The sequence below is a fragment of the Bacillus rossius genome, chromosome 8, assembly GCF_032445375.1.
Source record: "Bacillus rossius redtenbacheri isolate Brsri chromosome 8, Brsri_v3, whole genome shotgun sequence".
NCBI classification, from domain to species: Eukaryota; Metazoa; Arthropoda; class Insecta; order Phasmatodea; family Bacillidae; genus Bacillus; species Bacillus rossius.
The window spans coordinates 44067294-44090247 of NC_086336.1; the positions used below are offsets into that span (position 1 = coordinate 44067294).

A 22954-nucleotide genomic window follows, 5' to 3' on the forward strand; every position below is an offset into this window, starting at 1 on the left:
CCAAAAGATTGCTTCAAATCAAACATGTACAAGAACATTCGAAGCCAAGTTAAATCACTGAAATGTCGTTACATGTAATCCTTTTTTTTTAATTTGGGACATGTACTAAAAATTTTCTTTGATGTTGAATGGTTTAAACCAATCAGAATCTTATCGAAGTGACTGCAGCACCAACAACTGCATTGAAATCACATTCCAATGAAAATTAATTACTTTTCGCTGAAATCATTGAACTTCAAAAGCTAGGTTATGCCGTATTTAATTAATATTTTACATAGAAAGCATTCGTTGCATGTTAAGCTAGCACTGTAAAAAAACGTAGACGTATTACTGCGCGTACATATTAATTTAGTTATAGAATAGCTGTTTATTTGTTGATAAGCACCAAACTAGTATTTTTATAGAAGACCAGCTAATAACCCGCGGCTTTACTTGTGCAATTGCTGAAATTTTACCGTTCTAAGAAAATTATGTGTTTAATTTCATAACGTTTTAATAAGAAATGGACAAAATAAATTGTCAAGTGTACAAAAGTTTTGATTCATAACAAAAACGCTTAAGAATTACATTTTCTAAAGTGGTTATGCGTAAGTGATTTTTTAGTTTTAGTATAGCTTAAGTATCTGATTTTATTTCCCGTTTAGTATGTTCAAGGATATATTTTGCCTTGACGAAATCACATGAGAGAGCAAAATTTAAAAAATAAGATAAACACGCACGTATTTCGTTTAATTAAGCTTATGCCATCGTTTACACTTACACTTTTATTTATTTGGGTTGTATTTATGCTTTAAATAATTAAATAATTTTACGTTATTATTATTACTTACATTATTTTAAGATTTTTTTAAACAATCGCATTTTTATTTAAAATGTGTATTAAAAGTAAGCTTATTATATTTTTCGAATGTATCAGTTTATTCTTAAATTGTTTAGTATTACTTAAACAAAATTCTCAAATATTTCACACTTCTACTCTTTTCTCGCAGGGGTGCCTATGTGAAAAATCAGAGCTACAGATTGATTAAATATGGCAATATCCTTTCATCAAATAAAACCAAACTCATTCCGATATGTTTTATTGCAAATTAGAAATTCAAAATATTTTAATAACTTACATTTATATGATCTTTCTAATACTAATTTAGTGGATTCATAACTTTGTATTTTTTTTTAATAAATACTCACGATTTAATAGGTGATATTTCAGAGAACTTCGAATAAGAGAACGTAGTTCAAGGTATGTTTATTAATCATTGCCAATATCGTAAATTAAGTTTGATTTAATCAGATTTTTTTAATGGCGAAGCAGCCAATGGGAAGAAAAAATTGCGTGATTCAAAATCCAGGACAGTAGCGCCTACAACAAGGCAATTTTTGAATAAATCTGGAAAAAAAAACTGCCCCTCCAAACCAATAATGGATTAGTTTATCAGCCCTGCGACAACGCACAAGTTTTCGCAGACGCCTTAGAAACTGTCTTCCAGCCCAACATACAGCCTTGCGACAGGCAGTTTACAGCGCAGATTAACCTCGAACTTCGGGTAAAACTGCGACAGCCCACAGTCTCTGAGCCTCTGCCAACCCAAACACAGGAAATCAGGCGAGCTATCAGAAAAAAATGAAGCCGCGAAAAAGCTCTGGTAACGACAGCATTACAAGCTGTTGTCCTCAAACAACTCCCAGACGAAGCCCTAGAATATTTTAGCTGAATGCATAAACGCAATGTTCGGACTAAGTATTTTCCACTCCCAGTGGAAGGAAGCTAAAGTAATAGTATTCCACAAGCCGGGCAAAGACAGAGCATTGCCCCAAAACTACAGACAAATAAGCCTCCTAAGCACTGTGTCGAAAGTCGTTATTCCAGCAGTGGTGCACAACTTGGCGAATTAAAAGTAAACACAACCATCAAGTCAGAAGCGATTGTGTTTACTCGCACAAACCTCCCGCCCCCAGATCGCAGGTCGCAAATAAATCTATTTGACGAGCTAATCCCCCACAAAGACGTGGTGAAATACCTAGGCGTCCACGTGGATAGGAAATTATTATGGCGTCACCATATTGACACCCAGAGCAGACAAGCTCAGGGTAGAATGAGCACACTATACCCAGTAATGAGTCGGCGACGCGGCAGCACAGTACAAATTGGTTTACTGCTCCACAAAGCTCTCATCCGCACAGTAATAATTTATGCACCCCCTATCTGTGCAACTGCAGCTAAAGCTCACTTATTAAAACTGCAGCGAATTCAGAATAGATGCATTCGAATAGTTACAGATGTCCCACAATAAAGCCCAGTAGAAGCACTGCATCGCGAAACTAATTCGGAGACTTTGCAAGACTTCGACATTAAAACCACACAAACTTTTATTTATGACGAATGCATAAAGAGTTTAAACCCACATGTTTCCTCTCTGGGAAATTATGATCCAGACGTAGAACAGAAATATAAACACCCGAAATTCAATCCTCGCGCATCGGCACCCGTAGCCGCGCGTGATTGGCTGAGCAGGCCGGCCAATCACAGCGTGACTCCTCCCAAACAAAACTAGTTGGCCTTCCCGCGCCAGCTCAGTCAAGTAGTCAGAGAAATCTTCCCATTAGGTTTTGCTTCCAAACACAAATATAATATTTTCGTAAAAACATTCGTTTCAACACTTAAAATAACCGTACACTTTGCGATAGTCAAACTGTGGCAAAATACATACAATTAATTGCAATATACTATGCACAACAACTAGACTATCCTACCATGCAGTAACCAAACATGATGCTTATTCAAATGGCCCGAAGCACTCAGGTGTATGATTGGCCTTCGGGGGCTCTCCGCTTGTGTTAGGGCTGACTCTCTATGTCCGATTAGCATAGCCCGCCTGTCTGGCCTCGCCTTCAGTACCGGTAGTGTTTCTGAAGGCATGAAATTTTGAATGTCAGCTATAATTACGTAATAGTGTCACAAACACGCACCCAACACAATACATTACTATAAATTAAATTAAATAACCTACCAAAACACAAATGAGCAAACAATAGCAGTTCACGATTAGAATTACTTATTAGGCTAAGTACACTTTCTCATTCTTATTCTTAGCATAGGCTGGCTGGCAACCTGGAGTAAAGGACAAATGCTGCCCCCGAAAAAAAACCAGCGCCCCCCAAAACCAATGCGGACATAATGTCCAAGCGCCCAAACCCCCGCATCGGTTTCGGGAACGTCGTAAAGTGGACTTGGCATAAACGGTGAACGACGACGCTGTACACAATTCGACAGTTTTTCCTTTCACACCCCCGAAAAGCGACTACTATATGAATCTGAAGTTTTCACGTAAAAACAACGGCACTGCACTGTTGCTTAGCTCCATTTTGTTTTCCATTCGTCGAGTGAAGTCGCGCACATTGTAAAAAAAATGATCAAGGTCTTAAGTCACTAGGAAACTCGCTTGTTTTAAGGCCCATTCTACAATGACTCAGAAGCAGAGATGAATCACGTAAATGGCAATTATTCCCACAAAATGGAAAGTCTACAAAGACATCCATGCGGGCACGGACCCGTACGGATTAATTAGCATGGCGATTTTTGGCCCTTCCATTTACATTACTCTATGCCGCCAATACAGGCCGAGTATTTGGCTTCGGTTGTAACCATGTTTGTTTTAAAATAAGTTAAAGATTGTTTCAGTATAGGAAGAACATTTAAGGTTCCATCATTTTTTTTGTGTTTGATTACATATTGTTACGAACGCGAGAGACCAGACCGCGATGCCAGGTTCGGAGCTGGCTGGCGGCCCCGCACGGCCACTGACGTCACGTGCCGTCCGCTGACGTAAGGCATGCCACGCGCGCCTGGCCGGATTACAAAGGTCGTCGCTCCCTCCTCACCCCGCGCATCGTCCATCCTAGGCGCTGTTATCTATCGCTGAGCGGCCTTGGGAATTCTGCGGGCCGCCGCGCGGAGTGGCGCGAACAAACGCCGCCCTTCTGGACTGTTCGGGCGTCGGGTCGGCCCGGGATGACGCGACTTGTCACAGCCGCACTCGTCGGTTCTGGAAAGACGACCCTCAGGTTGTTAAGCAGCGACACCGGCTTCTGCGGCACTTCCGCGACGGGTGCCACGTGAGTTTCGCGACGAGTACCGGTGACAGAGTCCTAGACGAGTTCCGAGAGTTCTAGGAGTTCCGCGAGTGAAGGGAAGTGCGACATCGGCGAAGAGGGTGACAGACCCTCCTCGAGAGTGGTGCGATGCGGAGCGACGGGATCTAGAGAGTGCGACTGAGTGGCGCGAAACTGCGTGTGTGGACAGGCGCGTGGTAAGGGGCGAACCACTGTTGAGTCTAGCTCCAGTGAGGAGTGCGAACTGCGGAACTTGACAGCCATTGAGTGACTTGAGAATAAACAATTTTAAGGGCCAGTAATTTGTGGTCGGACATTTTTAAGTAGAATTATTTATTATTAATGTAAATTTTAGTAATTAATAAAAATGCAATAAAACTTAGTTGGGTTTTCCCTTATGAAACCAGTTCTCCCCACATTATAAATCGTAACAATATATAAAAACCTGACAGTGTTACTTTCTAATATCAATAAATTTTCTAATTAATTAATATTTCGTAGCCGTTAAATTCAATTTCATTGTTCTCCATTTTACATATAAGTACATGCATTCAAGAAGTGGCAGATGGATAGTGAAGCATAAATGCATTGATCAATTTTCGTGTCACTGATAACGTCACTAACACAACCATGTTTTTTGACATGTTAGATGACTTGAGTTTCCATAAAATATTTCACATATAGAATGGGTTCAAAAATTAATTAAATGTTTAATGCAATCAGCCAATCAAAATCGTGTGTAGCGAAAACAGTAGGTAATGGTATCCGTTTCTTTCACAACGAATTTTAAAATGGTGAAGAACTCATCGGCGATAGAACTATAAATTTTTAATGTGGAATTACTAAAATAACGTTCTTATGGATGTCGTGTGCAAAAAACAATATTGTAAATTGAGAATCATTTTTTCCATAACTTTAAAAATCATCTACTTTTTATTTTTTTAATAAACGAAAATTAGTGAGAATTAGATTTATTTATGTTTAAAAAAATTTCAATTGCACAAATAGAATAGCAATTTCGAAAATTCCATCCAGCACTTTGAAGCATTGCTTAATTTCTAAATGAGATTAAAATTGAAAACTTTGAGATAGCTCAAACAATTTTAAACTTGTGTTACATAATTAAACATAATTAAAAACGTTTTAAGTTATTGGTCCAAATTTAATTGATAGGGTAAATTAGAAGCCATTTTCCATCAAATGATATGCTTACAACTATATTGTCAAATATAGTTGGAAACAAATATTTGACAGAGTGATAAGTTAGGTCATTTGGGTGCTTTTCACAATGATGCGGGAACGTAAAAACGGAAATGGATTATGGAACCGCAATATGTTTCCGGTTTACTTTACATCTGCCTAGTCCACAGTGCCCAGAAATGTACTAAATGGTAACCATTGAGATTCAAATGTATTGTTAAAAAAAAAAAAAATTTAAAATGTGCAATATGAATACACAACATATTCAGGATTTTAATATACACTAAAATTAGATTTAAATTAATGATACGACTTAACATACTCAAAACACAAACATCCTCTCACTGTGTGAAAATGTTTAACCTTACTGTTCGCACAGTTAAGATAATAGGAAAAGCTGGGAATTGCCTAGATTATCGTTGCGATTTCTTGTCTGCATGCAGGTCTTTTCAGAATGGTTGTAGGAGAAAACTTGCTAACATCTAATGTTGCATGCAATAGTTTCTCCATTTAAATAACGCCATATCTGATAGTAAAAATAACCAAGGAATTTTTTTAGGAGTGTCATGTAACATATCATTTATATGAGATTTCTCTTATTTCAAAGTTCCCGAGAGTTTAATTCTGTAATGGAGTCCTTAACATATAAAATGTTCTAAACAATAAACGTCCCCTTAAGATAATCCATTCACGATAATTTAGATGTGCTACTCTTAAACAAGATATTGATCATTATATTTTAAGTAAACGGAAAAAAAATCAGTATTTTTCTGATGTTTAATCCAGCAAAACTATTACCTACTATCTAAATTTTAGAATTAACTTGCTATATGTACCATCTTTTGAATAATAAATTGTAGTTTTTAAGGTTATAATCATAAAAACACCAAAAGACTCCGTTTTTTCTTCAGTTTTCTTTCATAACTTTTTTATAAAACTTATTTTTACAAATTTAGTTTTACTAAAGTAGAGCATGCAATTAAATCTTATACTTTACTTCAATAGTCAGATGTTGCTATGCTTTTCGATGACAAGCCATTGATGTTTAGTATTTATTTTTGTGAAAATCAACTTTTATCAAAGACTGATACTATTAATAAATACCTATTTTGTGCCTGATTTTGGAAATTATTTAATGCGTGATTTAAGTTTAAATTTTTTAACAATTATTAAAAAGTAATAATAATATTTTAATTTTAATATTTTTATGGTAAAAAATTTAAATAATTTTATAGTATAAATCCTTTTTAATCAGAATAGCAACTGTTCATTTCTTTCTCTCTCTCTATTAAACTAAGGACCATTATAGAGAGACTGCTGCATGTGCAGTTTTGTGTTGTGCCAATGTAGATAATTGCTATAATTTGAAAATGTTTATGTTGTGTCTGAGCCAATACAACGATAATAAGCTACATTAAACTTATCATTTGGTTATTTTTAATGTGTCTTGTTCATATATCATTCAATAGTGTAGAAATATATTGAGGAGATGTAAGCCAATAAACATTTTTTAACTGATTGTGTTACTTGTTTAGCAATTTTGTTTTTTTACCTAACCTAACTAAAAACTAAGAAGTATTCGGGAGGGATCTAGGTAAGGAAGACAAGTGCATTTGTACCGAAGCCTATAGGCGCTTATCGTGCAGGTCTTATAGCCATGCAGGAGGGGTAGCACGCATCATGTGCTAGGAGGGGATTGGCCAGCCATGGCTTAACTCCCCTTACTGACTATCCTAGACTAAAACTGGGTAAGTTGTGCCAATTTAAAACCTGCATAGACAAAGGGAAAAGCCTGGTATCTTACACGCGGGATGCAAAAGATCATGCATTATAATCAAGCAGGTTGGTTACAGGAAACAGGGGATGGTTCCGGAAGAAGAGTTGAGCGGATTTTAAAGAAACAACTAAGCAAGTGAGCGGGAACTTTTGGACATTTCTGTCCGCATTAGTTCGGGCGGTGCTGGTTCGTTCGGGGCGACTTCCGTCGTTTCCCAACGGGCTGCCAGCCAGTCCAACCTAAAGGTACTTCTGTTTCCCACCCACACTACATCTTTCCCATTCAGTAGAGTTTTCTTCAGAGTTTTTTTCAACAATCTGGATATGTCGTTCAGACATATTATTTGACTGGGTATAGTGTGGTGAGAAGGTTTTATGAACGAAGTTCCATTCGCTAGCAAAAGTTTTAATCTCACTAGACATTAAATTACTGCCACCATCTGACATAACCTCAAAAGGAACTCCTAACCTGGCAAAAATTTCTTTCGTATGTTTTATTACACAAGCACTTGTTTGATTTTTAAGATTTTTTTAGCTTTACCCACTTGGAATAGTAATCAACAAGTAAATATTCCTTATCATTCAGGAAAAATATATCAACTTGACGTCGACCCAGGTGTCTCCCCTGCTCATAAAGTCCGTTATGCTGCACCAACCCCTAATCCTCCCCTGCCCCGTGCAGTGAATGTGTATTGTGTGAAACATATTTTATATTCAAGGACGTGTCATTTTTATTGTTTGTATATATTATTTTTTTTCGTGAACTTTTGTTATTATAATTATATGTCTTTCTAAAGTATAATGTTAACTGCTGTAACCGGGCGACGAAGCCGAGGCCAACACCCGGAATCTCTCCGAGCGCTGCACGTGTCGCGGAGAGGGGGGAGGTCGGGCGGAGAGGCAGACGCGCGGCAGGAGGGGGCAGTAGTCATCTGGCGGCCGAGGAAGGCGGTCGCACGGCGCCGGCGTGACGAGTGCGGCAGCGAGACGTGATCCAGAACTGGTGAGACTGGATCAGGGCGATCGGGACTTTCACGTTCACGGGCGTTACGCTATCGGTCATCATTGTAACTAATTTAATTGTAAATAAGTATTTTCTTGGTTTTGTTGAGACGGGACATTTCGCGCATCGGCGGACACGTGCGTGCCGCAACGGGACGGACTTCACATCGCCGGCGACGGCGTTCCAACTTAATTGGTTTTTCACTATCATAGAGAAGGGGCAGAGACAGTTCATCAGTCGCATAAAGAACCAGGGGGTGCAGTCCGCACTTGGCGCCTGCCCAACCCCAAACACGTGCAGCCGAGCCTCACTCCGCGGAGGGACGGGTGTTGTGCCGCGGATTGCCCATGTACCTAGATTACGCGAAGGGCTCAATAAATACTTGTGGTCAAACTGTCGAAACATCATTGTAGCTCGGATAGTGTTAATTTCCCCCGCCACGAGGCCTGAACCCTCCCTGAGAATACTACGCAACCCGCACCACGGGGGGGTATCCGGGGCTACGACAAACTCCTACCTTGTGCCACGGTCGATCAGGAACTGGGTGCGGCAGAAGGAGCTGTCTACATTTAAATCTTTGATAGGTACATGTTGCACATGTTACAGTTTGCTACAAATTTTGCACTATCAGATGTGATGCCTGGCCAGCAAACATAACCACGTGCTCTCTGAATACACTGACGTCGTACCGACCGGAGGCCGTTAAGCCCGGCCTCGACCCGCCAGTATTGGCTCCCGCTGGTGGAACGCACCCCTCACAAACTCAACCCGGGTCAAAGGCGGAGTAGATACGCAAGTTCTCCCAGTGTATAAATTTTGACACGGAACTGCACCTGATGCAATCAACCAATAATAATTCACGGAGTAAGCTTATCAAGCCATCCCCTTAAATTAACACGTGATAAGAAACGTGCGTCTTAGAGCACGAGTGTTAGCCCCCTCCGGGCACAGTGTTTAATGAACGCCCTTAATTCTCATCGCCGCCTAGAGCCTTAATTTAAGTAAGAAACAATTTGCTGAAGCAATATCCAGAACAAACCCACAAACATGAACGTAACCAGTGGTTTTTACCAACTAGTCGGTAGTCTTTCAGTTGACTCACCTTTTTAAATAATATTTGTTCAATTTCTTAAACTAAAGCTTTAATCAATATTTCATAATACATCTAATGTCAGCATTAATATTTAAACGAGGGTCATGTACAATTAACAAGTAAGTTTTCAATTAAAAACCGAATAACGGTAATTTCTTTTCTTCACTCGTGGTTTGGTGCGCGGCGGAACTGTTTCCTCCCCCCTCCCCGCGCGACAACCCCCTCTGGCAGTCCAGATCAGCTCGCGGCCCGGGGTGGATGTGTTCGTGTGTTCGTTCCGTGGGGAACCTTCAATTTAGTAACTCACTGATTCTTCACTCTGATAAATATAGTCATGAACCAAATCCTTTGTAACGTCAATTCCCCACGCGACCCCGTGTCGGTTTTTACGGTGCAGGGCTTAACCCGGCCGTCGTAATTCCTGCCTTAAGGCCACGGGCCACAGGGCCGCCTTAATATCAGTCAATTTACGGACCTGGCCGACTCCAGGACAACCAACGAACTCCCCCCTCTAACGGACTGTTTTAGGGAGAGACAATCATAATTAATCAAGAGTAGTGTCGTGTAATATCGTGTATCAATAATTATGTTCAAATAATCAACCAAGAGTAGTGTCGTGCAATATCGTGTAGGCTACCCAAATATGTCCGTTAATAAATACGTGTACCACACGTTTTCAGTTCCAGTGCGTGTATTACATCTGTAGTTAGGCACCAGCCACCTTATGCTGAACAGGGAGTGTCACCATTGTCTACTAGCAGTTAATACCACCCTTAAGATACAGCCACCGAGTCTAGGGAAGCACGCTGGGGCCGATCGACCCACCCCATTGGTTAGACGTACGAGCTAACCTGGCGTCCTCCCGGAAAAACACACCATAAAACACCACAAGCCCCTTAGACTCGCCGCGGGACTGGAACCCGAGACCCCGGCCGACGGCAACACTTTTCCGTACCTTGATGAGCAGCATGTATACAACCCAGTATTTCTTGTATCATACATGTGGGGGGGGGGGGGGGAATTACTATCTTATTGCCCTTGAGAACCAGTCCATATACACAACTAAGATCCTCCCTGTAAGCATGGCCGGAACTAGGAGATTCGTTAGGGGGTGCAAAGCTTAATTTGCCGCCCCCTCCTTACTAACATTATAAAATACCCTTTTTCGTTAGAAGCGGTGGTTGAAATGATACCATTCACTTAGACATAATTGAGAACTTTTATTTATCAAGTACACTAATTGGAAAACTAATACAATTACATTTTTTATTATAATGAAATAGACTTTTATAAAACTATTGTTTATTGTTTGCACAACAGTGAAAATTAATGTCTTACCAATAAGTTTATTAAGTACTAAAATTACTAAAGGAACATGTGATTATGAATTAAGTATAATATTGTATTGATAACCATACAAAGAAATTCAATTCAAAATTTAATTTTTCGAGCATGATTAGCTGCAAAAGTGTTAATAATATCATCAAAATTGATCAAAGCAGCTCGTTTGTGTTCAATAGATATAATACTTAGATTTGTTAATCTCTGCTGGCCCATCGTGCTTCTCAAATAGCTTTTAATAAGTTTAAGTTTACTAAAACTTCTTTCACCTGACGCAATTGTAACTGGAATGGTGAGAAACTTTCTCAGAGCAGTAAGAGTGTTAGGATGTGCCTCCTCCAATTTATTTTTGTATATAGGGGCCTAAGGCTCAACATTGTTGATGCTGTAGCATCTTTTAATTCATAGTCTACTGTTAATGCATGGTGCTTGAAACTTTCAATTTCAAATAGGTACGAATTCTTCTTTGTTAAGATCGGCACTGTGTTTCCTAATTCTGCTGCTTTGAATTTAAATCTTCTACTTCCATTTTATGAATTTGAACACCACTTAAAAATCCAAACTTTTTGTTAATGTTCTCCAAAGCCTTAAACCTGTTACTCAGTTCCATAATTAATCTGTCAATGACTTCCAACATTACTTGATGTAAGTTTTTTTGACATACGCCATTGCTAAGCACTTTTTCTGTAGAAGAAAACTAAAAAATAAAATGAATAAATAAGTAAAAATAACCAAAAGACAAAAAGCACAAATTAAGCAAAAAATTGCTGTTGTCAACAGGATTAAACACCACAAAATATTCCGTAACAGGAATATGGTCAACAAACAAATAAAAACAAAGAAAAATGTACTAAGAGAACGAAAAAAACCCACAAATGATGACGACACAAAAATATTGAACCCAAAAAAATTCAGCACAATGGTTGAAACGAGACAAAAACACGATAAAACGAAAAGACGAAACAAACACAATAGTTTTTCCAAAACAGAAACAAGCGACGTTTCGGGAACTGCTATCTGCTCCCGTCCTCAGGCAGAGATGCACATGGTACGAAAACACAGGTGCGACTGAGTAGGGGCTGGAAAAATGAGGGTATTTATCAGAGAAAGGGCTACATCTTGCTCAGCCAAGTGATCACCCGCGCAACGGGTCCTTGAGATGCCAGCTTTCATTGCAGTGGTTTTACTCACTCCAGACCACGAATTATGGTAATACTTGTTTCTTAGAGTGAAGTAACGCATTTGAAGTACGAATATATTTACAAATTATGCATAATCAAGTTAAATAGAATTTCTTGGCTAACTTATTGGTTGCGATATGTACACTTTCAAAACTTTTTTTAATGACTAGTTTCATTTTGTTTTAGTGAACCACTTTTCATATTTTGCCGCCCCCCGATATTTGCCGCCCGGGGCACATGCATCCCATGCCCCCCCTTAGTTCCGGCCCTGCCTGTAAGTCCAGAAATGTTTCAGGTCTGGAGATTTTAACAGGCCAATCTACTGAAAGCATTTTACTGAGATTCTGAAGTTCACAGTCCTCACTGTGCATATTTTTTGTAATTCTAACAATTTGGTGTCTGTGATCTTGGAGGACCTCACAGCTGAACATACTTGTAGCTCTATCTCCATCTCAAGTTCGTCACATTCTATTCGACCATGACGAGTTGTAGGTACGTGCTCGAGACAAAGTATCAGGTACAGATATATGTAAGCCTGGTTTATACACTACATTTAATGTATAATGTTACAATCTAAGTCTCGTCCTATGCAACCTGGCTGGTCAAGTGCTTCTTGAAGATTGTAACCAGACATACCTATTTTGTTTCCATCATTACTTGCTTGTTGCAAATATTCTGATAGAAGTGCTCCGCCCTAAAGACAGTAGCCAACATTTCTTTTTCAATTTGGGCATATCGTCATTCAGTATGTGTGATTGACATTTATAAGCTACTGGATGACCGTCCTGAAGTAACACTGCACCTAACCCAACTTGGAAAGCATCCACCGACAAAGTGACAGGTTTATGCAGATCATAATACTTTAGAATTTGACTGCTACGTAAAAATTCCTTTAGCTTTTGGAATGCAGCCACTAGTTCAAGCTCCCAATGCCAGTCTACATATTTCTTCAATAATATCCGGAGAGGAGCAGTAGGGGAGACCCGGGCAAGTTGGACACCCCGGGCAAAATGGATTTCATTTATTTCTCAGGTATTCCTCTAGATAGCAACACTAGTATTTTTTTGTAAAAAGATATTGTCCTGCTGTATTGACAAGCAGAGTTGTCGCCATCATATCTGTGTTTGCAAAAGACTGGGACGAGTTTTAATTATATCAAGGTAAATGTTTGTATTTTTCATGTATCAAAATGCTTTTATATTTGACACAGTGTTATACTATTTATTTTAAAGATATTGAGTAAAATATTCATTTGTTATTAAGCTTTCAAATGCTTTTTGTCGCAATAGTCCCGTTTGCATTGTTTTTATTAGTGAAATTTTTTGTTCCCGAGTGATGCTACTGGGCAAGATGGATAATGAAAAGTTAAGGTAGAACAACTCCTGTCATATTGGATTTTTTAACTTCTCAAATTTGTGTAATGTGAAGGCACAATTTAGGTATATCTTTCAACGATTTATCAATATTTTTAATAATGTAGTATAATTCTGCCGATACATATTAATATTAATAGTTTGTTTATATAATTGAACATAAATAGTTTGTAGGCCCTAAATGTGAACCCTTTTTTATACTGATGTGGCTATATTAAATTTAAAACCATCTTGCACAGCATTGTTTACCTATTCGAAACTTTATATTTTACAGATGGTGTACACATATAAAAGGAAAAGTGATCGTGGTAGCTGGGAAGAGAAGGACATGGAAGCTACCCTCGCAGCTGTTCAAGAATCTGGTGAAACTATTCTAAATGCTTCAAAGATCTACAATGTGCCTTATGGTACCTTGCATCGGCACCTGAAGAAAGGAACTGCAGTGAAGTCTTTAGGGAGGTATCAGCCGGTTTTCACTAAAGTTCAAGAGTTGGAACTGAAAGAATACATTTTAAAAGTGGATTCTGTTTTTTTAGGATTAACAAAAAAATAATTTGTGGAACTAGTTTTTGAATTCGCTGAAGCAAACAAAATTCAACATCCATTCAAAAAAGGTTGCGCAGGAGATGACTGGTTCAAATGTTTTAAACATAGACATGCAGACATAACTTTAAGAACACCTGAGCCAACATCAGTGGTTCGTGCTCGAAGGTTCAACAAGCCACAAGTAAACTGCGGTTTTACTATTTATGTTATGATGTATTAGAGGAGCAAAACATTAATGCAACAACACTGTTCAATGTGGACGAGACAGGAATCCAGACCACAACCATCAGACCTCCCAAAATTCTGCCCCGACTGGCAAAAAACAGGTGGGAGTAATCTCTAGCTCAGAACGAGGGACTTTGAGCACTATCGTAGGATGCTGCAGTGCTGCAGGCCAATTCCTTCCACCATATTTAATATTTGCAAGAAAGAAAATGGTTGACCGACTTCTTGATGGAAGTCCACCAGGGTCTGTTGCTACCTGCACAGATAATGAGTGGATAAATGGGCCAGCTTTCTTACAATGGCTGCAATACTTCGTCCAACAGGTGAGACCAAGTCCTGAGAATAAGGTTCTCTTGTTGATGGACAATCACATCTCTCACAAATACTATCCTGCGTTAGAGTTTGCTGAGAAGAACAATGTGGTGTTTCTCTCTTTTCTACTTCACACCACTGGCAAACTTCAACCACTGACAGAGCTGTTTATGGACCCTTCAAGACATTCTTTGAGCAAGAAATAAACACATTCCAAAAAGCACATCCTGGAAGAATTGTGAACCAACTAGACATCGCAAGACTAGTCACTCCAGCTTTTCTAAAATCTGCATCTGCGAAAAATGCTGTTCATGGATTTTCATCAACTGGATTGTGGCCTTTCAACAGAAACATTTTTGAAGAAGAAGATTTTGCACCAGCGAAAGTCACAGATCGTCCTCATCTTCTTGACGAACCAGTTCCAAGCAAGGATCAATTTGCCAGGATGAAGTTGCCAGGATAAAATTGATATGATCAGGTTGCCAGAATCAAGTTGCAAGATCTGCAAACACACCCAAGCAGTTCTTTGAAGACATGAAGTCATGTTCCTCTAAAACAAGCCCGTTTCAGTTGCGGCCGCTCAAGCCGTATGTAACTCGGAACGACAAACGCAAAAGAAAATGTCAGCGATCCGAGATCCTTACAAGCACCCCAAAAAAGGAAATCTAAAAAATTTCTTATCTTAAGAGTCTACAACAGACAGAACGAATCAAAAAGGCATCTTCTAAAAAAGTTGATAAGGCAAATTAAAAAAAAAACCAAAAAAAACTTTTTGTAGAAAAAGAAAAAAATGAACGTGAAACTCGATGGTTTTTTTGCACAGAAAAATATGCAGCCTCTGCTGGACAAGGAGAGTGGATTCAGTGTGGTGACTGCCAAGACTAGGCACATGAAGTGTGTACATCCTACACAGGTGTTGGAGCCTACTATTGTGATTTATGCCAAGAATGACATTGTAGAAGGCTAGCGACAGTTTTTGTAACATTCGACAATTTTAGTGACATGGTAAAATAACTATCCATCTTGCCCGAATGCATTATCCATCTTACCCAGGGGTAATGGGCAAGATGGATTTTTTTCTGACTTTCATTTTTACGTGGATTAAATAAGTTTCTCATTTTTCATTTAAATGGTTTTGTGGTATTTAGTTTTGTAAGTATTGTGTTAATAAATAAAGCAGTTTATCAGTCTCTATGACTAAAAGTTTCATAAGAATGGAGCCACATCAAGTTAGGCTATCCATCATGCCCGGGTCTCCCCTAACCTGTTATAGATTTGGAACAAACTTTGACAAATACATTACAAAATCCAAAAACCTTTCTACCTCCTTTTTATTAGAAGGAATATCCATGGTTTGCATATCAATTATTTTGTCATCGTCAGGTTTGATTCCAGTTTCAGTGAAAATATGTGTCATGTAGTGAAATTGCTTAAAAACCTATTTTGCATTTCTTTTTTTATTAAATCTTAACAAAATTTTCTTGAGCGCTCTTCATTACTGCCATTAGTATTCTGCTTGGTACTGCCCCAACAGATATCATCAACATAGGTTATCACCCCTGGAAACCTTTCAAATACTTAACCAAACTTGTGGTGGAAGACCTTGGGAGCAGAACATATACCATATGGCAAACGCAAACATTTGTACTTTCCCCATGGAGTATTGAACGTGCAGTAATCTGTGCTGCATTCATTCAATTTGATTTTCCAAAACCCATATGTAGCATCCTGAACACCAATATACTTTTCACCTGCCATCTGCGAAGTGATTTACTCCAGTGTCAGCAAAATATAGTGCTCTATCACCAGCGTGTCATTCAAATCCTGAGGGTCTAAATAAATTTGTATACTATCATCACCCTTGTGTGCAATCACAAGGGAATTAACCCATTTAGTGAGTTTTGTAACTTTGACAATAATTTTTCTTTGATCAACCTATCTAACTCTGATTCTAAGCCAATCAAAAATGTTCTGTGGTATTACGCTATTAGGTTAGTCTGGGCTCCAGTATCCAACTTGAATTTAATAAAATTATAATTTATTACCTTAACCTTGGTTATCCATCCTGCCTCATTCCCATTACCCGAGACCAAATAAGTGCAAAAATTTTCCTGTTCACTACATGCTGGAGGAGTTTCGGCGGAACCAACACATTCAACGCACTTAACTTCAGCAAAAATCATGTCTTCAGGTGGGAAAGGTGAAGTCGAGGACATTTCAAGCACTTCTCTAATTGTCTTCTTCTTAGAGCGACACATCTCATCGGCTAAGTGATTAGTGTCACAGCAATTGTTTGCACAATATGCTGGACACACCTGATCATGTTTTTTTTCCGCGTCGAGAACATTGAAACACCACTGCTCCTGGTTTCCGTGTTTGAAGACTAAGTTGTCCTGCGCACACTGCTGGATTGTCACTGGACGACGACTTTTGTAGGATAGCTCTTGCACTGCCGCTACTTCATTTTGAAATGTTTCCATATGTTTTTCTGTGATTTCTGCTGTTCTGCAGAAGTCAATTGCCTGCAGGTACTAATGTTAGGTCGTGATCTTTTAGTAAGCACTGACATAACGCACTGTCTGCTATACCACATACAATGCGATCCTTAATAAGGTCATCTTGCATTGTGCCAAACTCACAATTTTCCGATTTCTTCTTCAATTCTGCCACATACAAGTCAGATGATTGGCCTCCCCTCTGTGAGCAATTCAAGAAGACATGCCACTTGTACATAAGATTACATCGGGGCAAAAATAAGCATCAAATTTGCTCAACCACTGTTTTTAGATCTCGCTGTTCTTCCGTACCAAACTTAAAATTTTCGTAAATGTCCTCAGAATCATGATCCATTAAGTTTATCAACAGTGCTAATTGTCGGGATGCCGGCCAACCCTCTCCGCCCAACTGCTTCATGGTAGTACTTAAATTTCTTCTTCCACTGCAGCCAATTACTGGCAATATCACTATCACGAATTATCTTTTTGAAGGGTTTGAGAAATGAATCTCTATTTAATTTACCAACTGTGTCATGTTATGTTAATAAATACTACGTGTACTGTAATACGTTGATGTTTATTCCCTACTCCATTACATACTGCACGGGAAGCCTTCACCACTACGAACCTTACATCATCTAGTTTCCCTTGCAGTAGCTGAGACAGCCATGCAGCTTGTCGCTCAACAGTTCACAGTGTCGGTTGCGGTCTCTCGGGGCGCGTGCATCTCTCCTACGGGCTATTGGCCAGGATGTGCCCTCCGACCCTTTGAGTTACCGAAGGCTGGCAGTGCGTTGGTGATTTGTGGACTGCCTGGAAGCGACTTGGCAGTGCCATCTGCTACCGACCGCGTCCCAAGGGTGGCAGATACGGGAATCCCAGCCCAAAAGTTGCAATCTCGCTGGAGTCACTGTGAATAACCAATAGCAGTCCACGGACCACTAGCCAGCTTGGTGGAGTTTTTTTCACAGCTATCGGGGTGAAAGGTAGCCTGGACGCTGATCGATGCACGGCTGGAAGCAGTTTCATCGGCGAAGGCACCGCAGGGTAGCTCGATGTGCCCTGGTAACGAAGTGTAGAAGAACTGCGGGCTGGAACTGGCGGAGCTAGGAAATGCTGCGCGCACAACAGAGCTGAAATGCATTGGAACTCTGAAGGAAGAGACAGTGGTGCCTTCAAGTTGGGGCTTTGTTGGAGCCAGTGGTAAGTCCTAGGCAGCGCGACCTGAAACCGACCTGGGGAATTTGGAGGACAAGAGGGTTTGAAATGGCAAGATACTTCATTCGCCTGGAAGACTTAACCCCACCCTAGCTTGAAAGGTAATTGCCTCCTGACGGCAAGAAGGAAGATGGAGCTTTGTCAGGCCGCCTAAAACCCCGTGCGCCCGCAGTTCGAGCTGCCGACGAATCAGTGGGTTTACCAGCTTGCATGGCTTGCCTACCACCTTCTGACACTATAAATATTGCTAGAACCAAGGCTGTTCCGTTGACCTAGCCACGGCTCTGACACTAGGGGAAGGGAATATTTACAGTCGCCCAATTCTTTTTTTAAGGTGGCTGCCTGGCAAGCTGGGCTGGGCTGGGCTGGGCTGGGCTGGGCTGGGCTGGGCTGAGCTGAGTGAAGTCGCCTGCTCCTGGGGATGCATGCACCCCTGGTAAATACAACCCAGATGTGCCCAACAATACTAATGCGGGGCCACAAGGCCCAAGTGCCCAACCCCTGCATGCTTGATTCTTTCTGCCCCACCCAACTCTTCTTACCTAGACCCTTTTCCCTCTTGTCCAGTAGTTTCCTTGCTTGCATTAATGCATAATTAATTGATCCCTGTATGACCTGGTACAGGGTTTTCCCCCTGTGTTTATGCAGGTTTTACCTGGAATCAGATTTGATTGATTCTATAGGAATTTTGTTCAGTTAACATAGGAATTCAGATATATATATATATATATGTTAACTGAACAAAATTCCTATAGAATCAATCAAATCTGATTCCAGGTAAAACCTGCATAAACACAGGGGGAAAACCCTGTACCAGGTCATACAGGGATCAATTAATTATGCATTAATGCAAGCAAGGAAACTATATATATATATATATTTAATAATTCAGTTGTTTTAACAGGTATTCACCTTATTTCAATTCAATTAACAAATACATTTTATCACAGTATAAAAATAAATAAAAATTACTTACGTGAAATTAGAGTGCCAGTTTTATAAAGTGTTTATATTTTGCAACAGTTGTAAGTAAAAATAAATGCCATTTATTTATAATTACAGTTTGTAAATAACAAACAGGTTTTTGTATCCGTGTGTTCAAATCAGGAATAGTTTGACAAGCATTATTATAAAGAGAATATACCTCGATAGAATCTAAATCTAAATCAAAGAATCAAATTTGAAATGAAAGAAAACTATAATTGGAATTGGCATATTTTTATAATCGACCCACAATATCTAATAATAAATTCAAAGATTGGTGAGCTTTAGTAATATGGAAAAAAAATAAAAGGAATAGCCAAAATACAAAACAAAACCAAAGCAGTTTACATCAAAATTTATTTATAAAAAACTGTGATATCACAATAATTATTTTGAATAGTTACAATGCTTTTAATTATTTTTTTCTTTAAAAGTACAAGACAGTATCAACACAATCCATAACACACAAATGATATTTAAAGAACTATATTAAACAGAAAAACTTTAAAATTATAAAATTAAACTATTATTCCTTCCACATCCAATTAAGTTACATATTGTGTTAAAAACTAATCAAATTCTTTAAACGAATTTATAGTATTTCCCCATAAGTAAAAGCATACATTTTCAAAAATTATCATTAATTAAAAAATATAACTGGCAATATCCAAGCAAAGCTGCTTTAAATAACATATTTTAAAAATCAAAAACATTCTGAATCTCAATTTCTATTCTAAAAAAAAAAATTACAACAGCTTTACAAGGTGGGAGAAAGGGTGGAAAGTGGTTTGGGCAAGAACTAAAGCTCAAAAATGACAAAAGTAACATCTACTAGGGTCAATACATATGAAGTCAACCAAAAATAAAATACCTTGTTGCTGACATATTTTATTTTTATTCAAGCAATTTCTGTGTGTGTATTCTTTTTACAGCATCAGCAATTTTCACTTCTTATCTTTGGAAAGCGGGGACCCGCTGGGGCTTAATTAGCTTGATCATTTTTGTGGCTGGGAAAATATCAAATTTGTAACAAATATGGTTTATTTCATTTAAAGTTACTTTTTTAAGTTCGCAACAAAGTCATTGCCACTTGTTGAGGGATTTTCTTCAAAGCTAAATACTTTGTTGTAACATGAACAAAGTGATTTTCCTGGCATCAAATCAACTGTAGATTGTTTGGGCTCCTCTAGACATTCAAGTTTAATTTCTCTTAAACTTTTATTCACCATCTGTTCATGGCTCTGAAGTGGATTACTACAGGCTTTTCCAAAAATGTGACAGTATTTTCTATATACTTATTTCTGTGGTATTGACAAACGAAATGATACTTTGATTAACTCTTGACTTTATCAGTGTCTTCTCAATTTGAAGTAGATCACTAACTTGAAGAATATCTTAAGTACATATATGGATGATAAATGATAATGTGTTTTATGGCAATCTTCTTTTACAAACAAACCAACAAAATAACACATTTTCACTTACTTTTTAACATTATAAAAGAAAATACACGCACACAATTCCAAACAAAGAACTTCACTTTAGTACCTTATATTACAAAGCACGAACTTCTCAACCTCTTACAAGCACAGCTAATGAACACATGTGCAGCAGTATACTGCAGTAGGCCTGCAGACACTTGCACCTTTCGCATCTTAACATGTTTGCAGAGTTGAGCCAGATATCATTTTCCTGTAGACTCGTTTCTTTCGTGTCCTAACATGGATTGAATGATCAAGCAGACTTTTAACATATATGTATTAATGTGTGTGTGTGTGTATTCCATTAACGAAAGCATCAAACTATTGACTTTAAAAAAAAATGAATCAAGGTATTGTCTTTATGAACTTTTTAAAGTTTATTATTTTTAAACAATACATTAATTTATTAATCTCCTTTTCCCAGTTTTTCCAGTGTTTTAACTCTAAGGTGTCGTCTGCTGCAATGTGCATCATTTACATAGTTCTTGGATTTCTAAAATTAAAAATAAAATACTTCTGATCAAAACACTACGATGAAATTGCAAATGTTAATTACAAGTTACTAGAAGGGAATTATGTCAAAATTTCAGATTTCTTTGTTCAGTCATTTTAATGATATACCTATTTGAAAATCAGCATTTTGGACAAATAGCAATATCTGATGGCTTGTAAAACCTAAAGGAGACATTTAAAATGTATCAAAATTGTCTTAAGTATTGTGCTCTATTATACCTTTAAAGAGAAAAACACTAAAGTTGTGTTTAGATTCCTTCTTTGAAAAATATACCCTATGTTCTTCCATTTATTAAAATCAAAACCCAATTTTTTAGTTAAATTTTAGTTAGGTTATTTCCTTAAAATAAACAAATTTTTGGTCATAATATGATTTGTAGATGGTTTCATTTAGAATAAAATGGTTTTTATTTTAATTTGTTATCTTAATAAACAAATTTAACTTATCGCGAACCTGTGAAAATTGCATAAACAAAATGGCTGCTAGAAGCAAAAGTGCTAACAATAAAAAATTTTAAAAAATTGTTTTGCATTCCCAGATGTATATAGAAATATAAAATGTACCATTAAAAATAAAATATGTCAGCAACACCCATTGGTTGATTTGGTATGGAATTATCCACTACTAATCTCCAAATAGTTGATAAAGCATTTCTTAACATTGCCACAGTCATTTATTATCAATTTTAATACCGTAACAAATTATAAAAGTCACCCTCCTTTAGCATAAGTTAAATTCAAATAAAAGTGTCATCACTTAAATATAACAACAATCGTACACTTTTGCTATTTACGGTTCTACGTGCCGCAAGCCAACAAACTTGCCGGAAATTACGCCAGCTAAACAAAAAATTGAAGCCACAAAGTAAAGTAGTTCCAAATGCAAAATGTCAAATGAAATCTAGTAAAAAAAATAATTGTACTGACTGACACTATCGCTAACATGAACACGTTCAAATGTCAAAGCCAAACACAAACAAGTAACCACAACCATTACTATAAACGCTCAATCTGCTACACTAACAGAAACAATGCAGCCGTCAAATCCCCTTGGCTTCGACATTTCACTGGACGAGCACCCGCGAGAGTACTCGAGAGCAGAGTGCATGCGCGCAATAAACTAACAGGCAGTTCCATCACAAGAATGCATCCTGGAAAAAAAACTGTATGCCTGTTACTATTACCACCTGCAAACCAAGAGCAAGCCAATTTATTTAACAGGTACCACGTTTGTACTAAATGTCACCTTCCACAAATTTTCTAAGAGTTCTACTAGAAGGCGAAGAAAATCATGGTCCTTGCCGCTTTGATTCGAAAAGAATATTTATTTACTGCCGAAACACGAGATTTTGTAACCACACTAAACTTGCAAGCAGAAGAGTTCGCAACATAAAGAATTTTACAAGTCCCCTAGGTTTTCGGTCGTCAAACTGCACGATGCTTGGCGAAACTCGGTACCGAGAACGCCAGGCGAATCCGCACGTCCGCCGCATGACGGCGGAAGCCACTCGGCCGATATGCACGGAACACGACAAGACACGTGAAAGGTTTCCTAACTGGACGGAGACGTTAGAAGCTCTCCTGCCGACTCTGCAGCGACAGCTTCTTGTTGTTGGATGGCTTGAGCGGCGTCACGGCGCGGGCAGCATCAGGGAATCGGTCGTGGTAGCGCTCCACGCGCAAGTACTTCACTGTCACCAGCTTTCCTGCGGGCCCGAGAGCACTGCTCAGTCACTACCACGTCCAAGCGACAGCACGGGGGCCAAACATCGTGATAAACCCGAAACAACACCCATCACTTCAATACACAGTATAACACCCATCTGTAAATTAAATTGTAAACCAAAGCAGTAAGCAATAATCACACAGAATTAATGTTAATTCTGAAACACATAGGATTCAATTATTATAATACCGTGTTTTCTCGTATAATCGTCGTACATTTTATTATAAAATCAAGTTTGAAAAGTAGGGGTGCGACAAATATGCGGAAAAAAATTTTTTTGTTAGGTAAAGGTATTCATAAAAACAAAACCCGTTCATGGAAAGTATGTTTATTTAAAAAAAGGTGGAGTATACAAGAACACGCCAAACAATCTATAT

At 38.5% G+C, this 22954-nt stretch overlaps 1 protein-coding gene across 4 annotated transcripts in view; it reads right to left on the reverse strand.

Annotated features, from left to right (window-relative positions):
• Positions 1–19195: 19195 nt before the first annotated feature.
• Positions 19196–22954, reverse strand: part of LOC134534815 (inner nuclear membrane protein Man1) — a 48086-nt gene continuing 44327 nt past the window's right edge. For 2 of the 4 annotated variants that reach the window (XM_063373415.1, XM_063373413.1), the window contains exon 11: positions 19196–22557. In XM_063373415.1, coding sequence (XP_063229485.1) covers positions 22421–22557 — 137 coding nt within the window. In that variant the 3' untranslated portion in view covers positions 19196–22420. The remainder of the gene's footprint in view (positions 22558–22954) is intronic. The other 2 variants (XM_063373416.1, XM_063373414.1) reach the window with 1 other exon arrangement.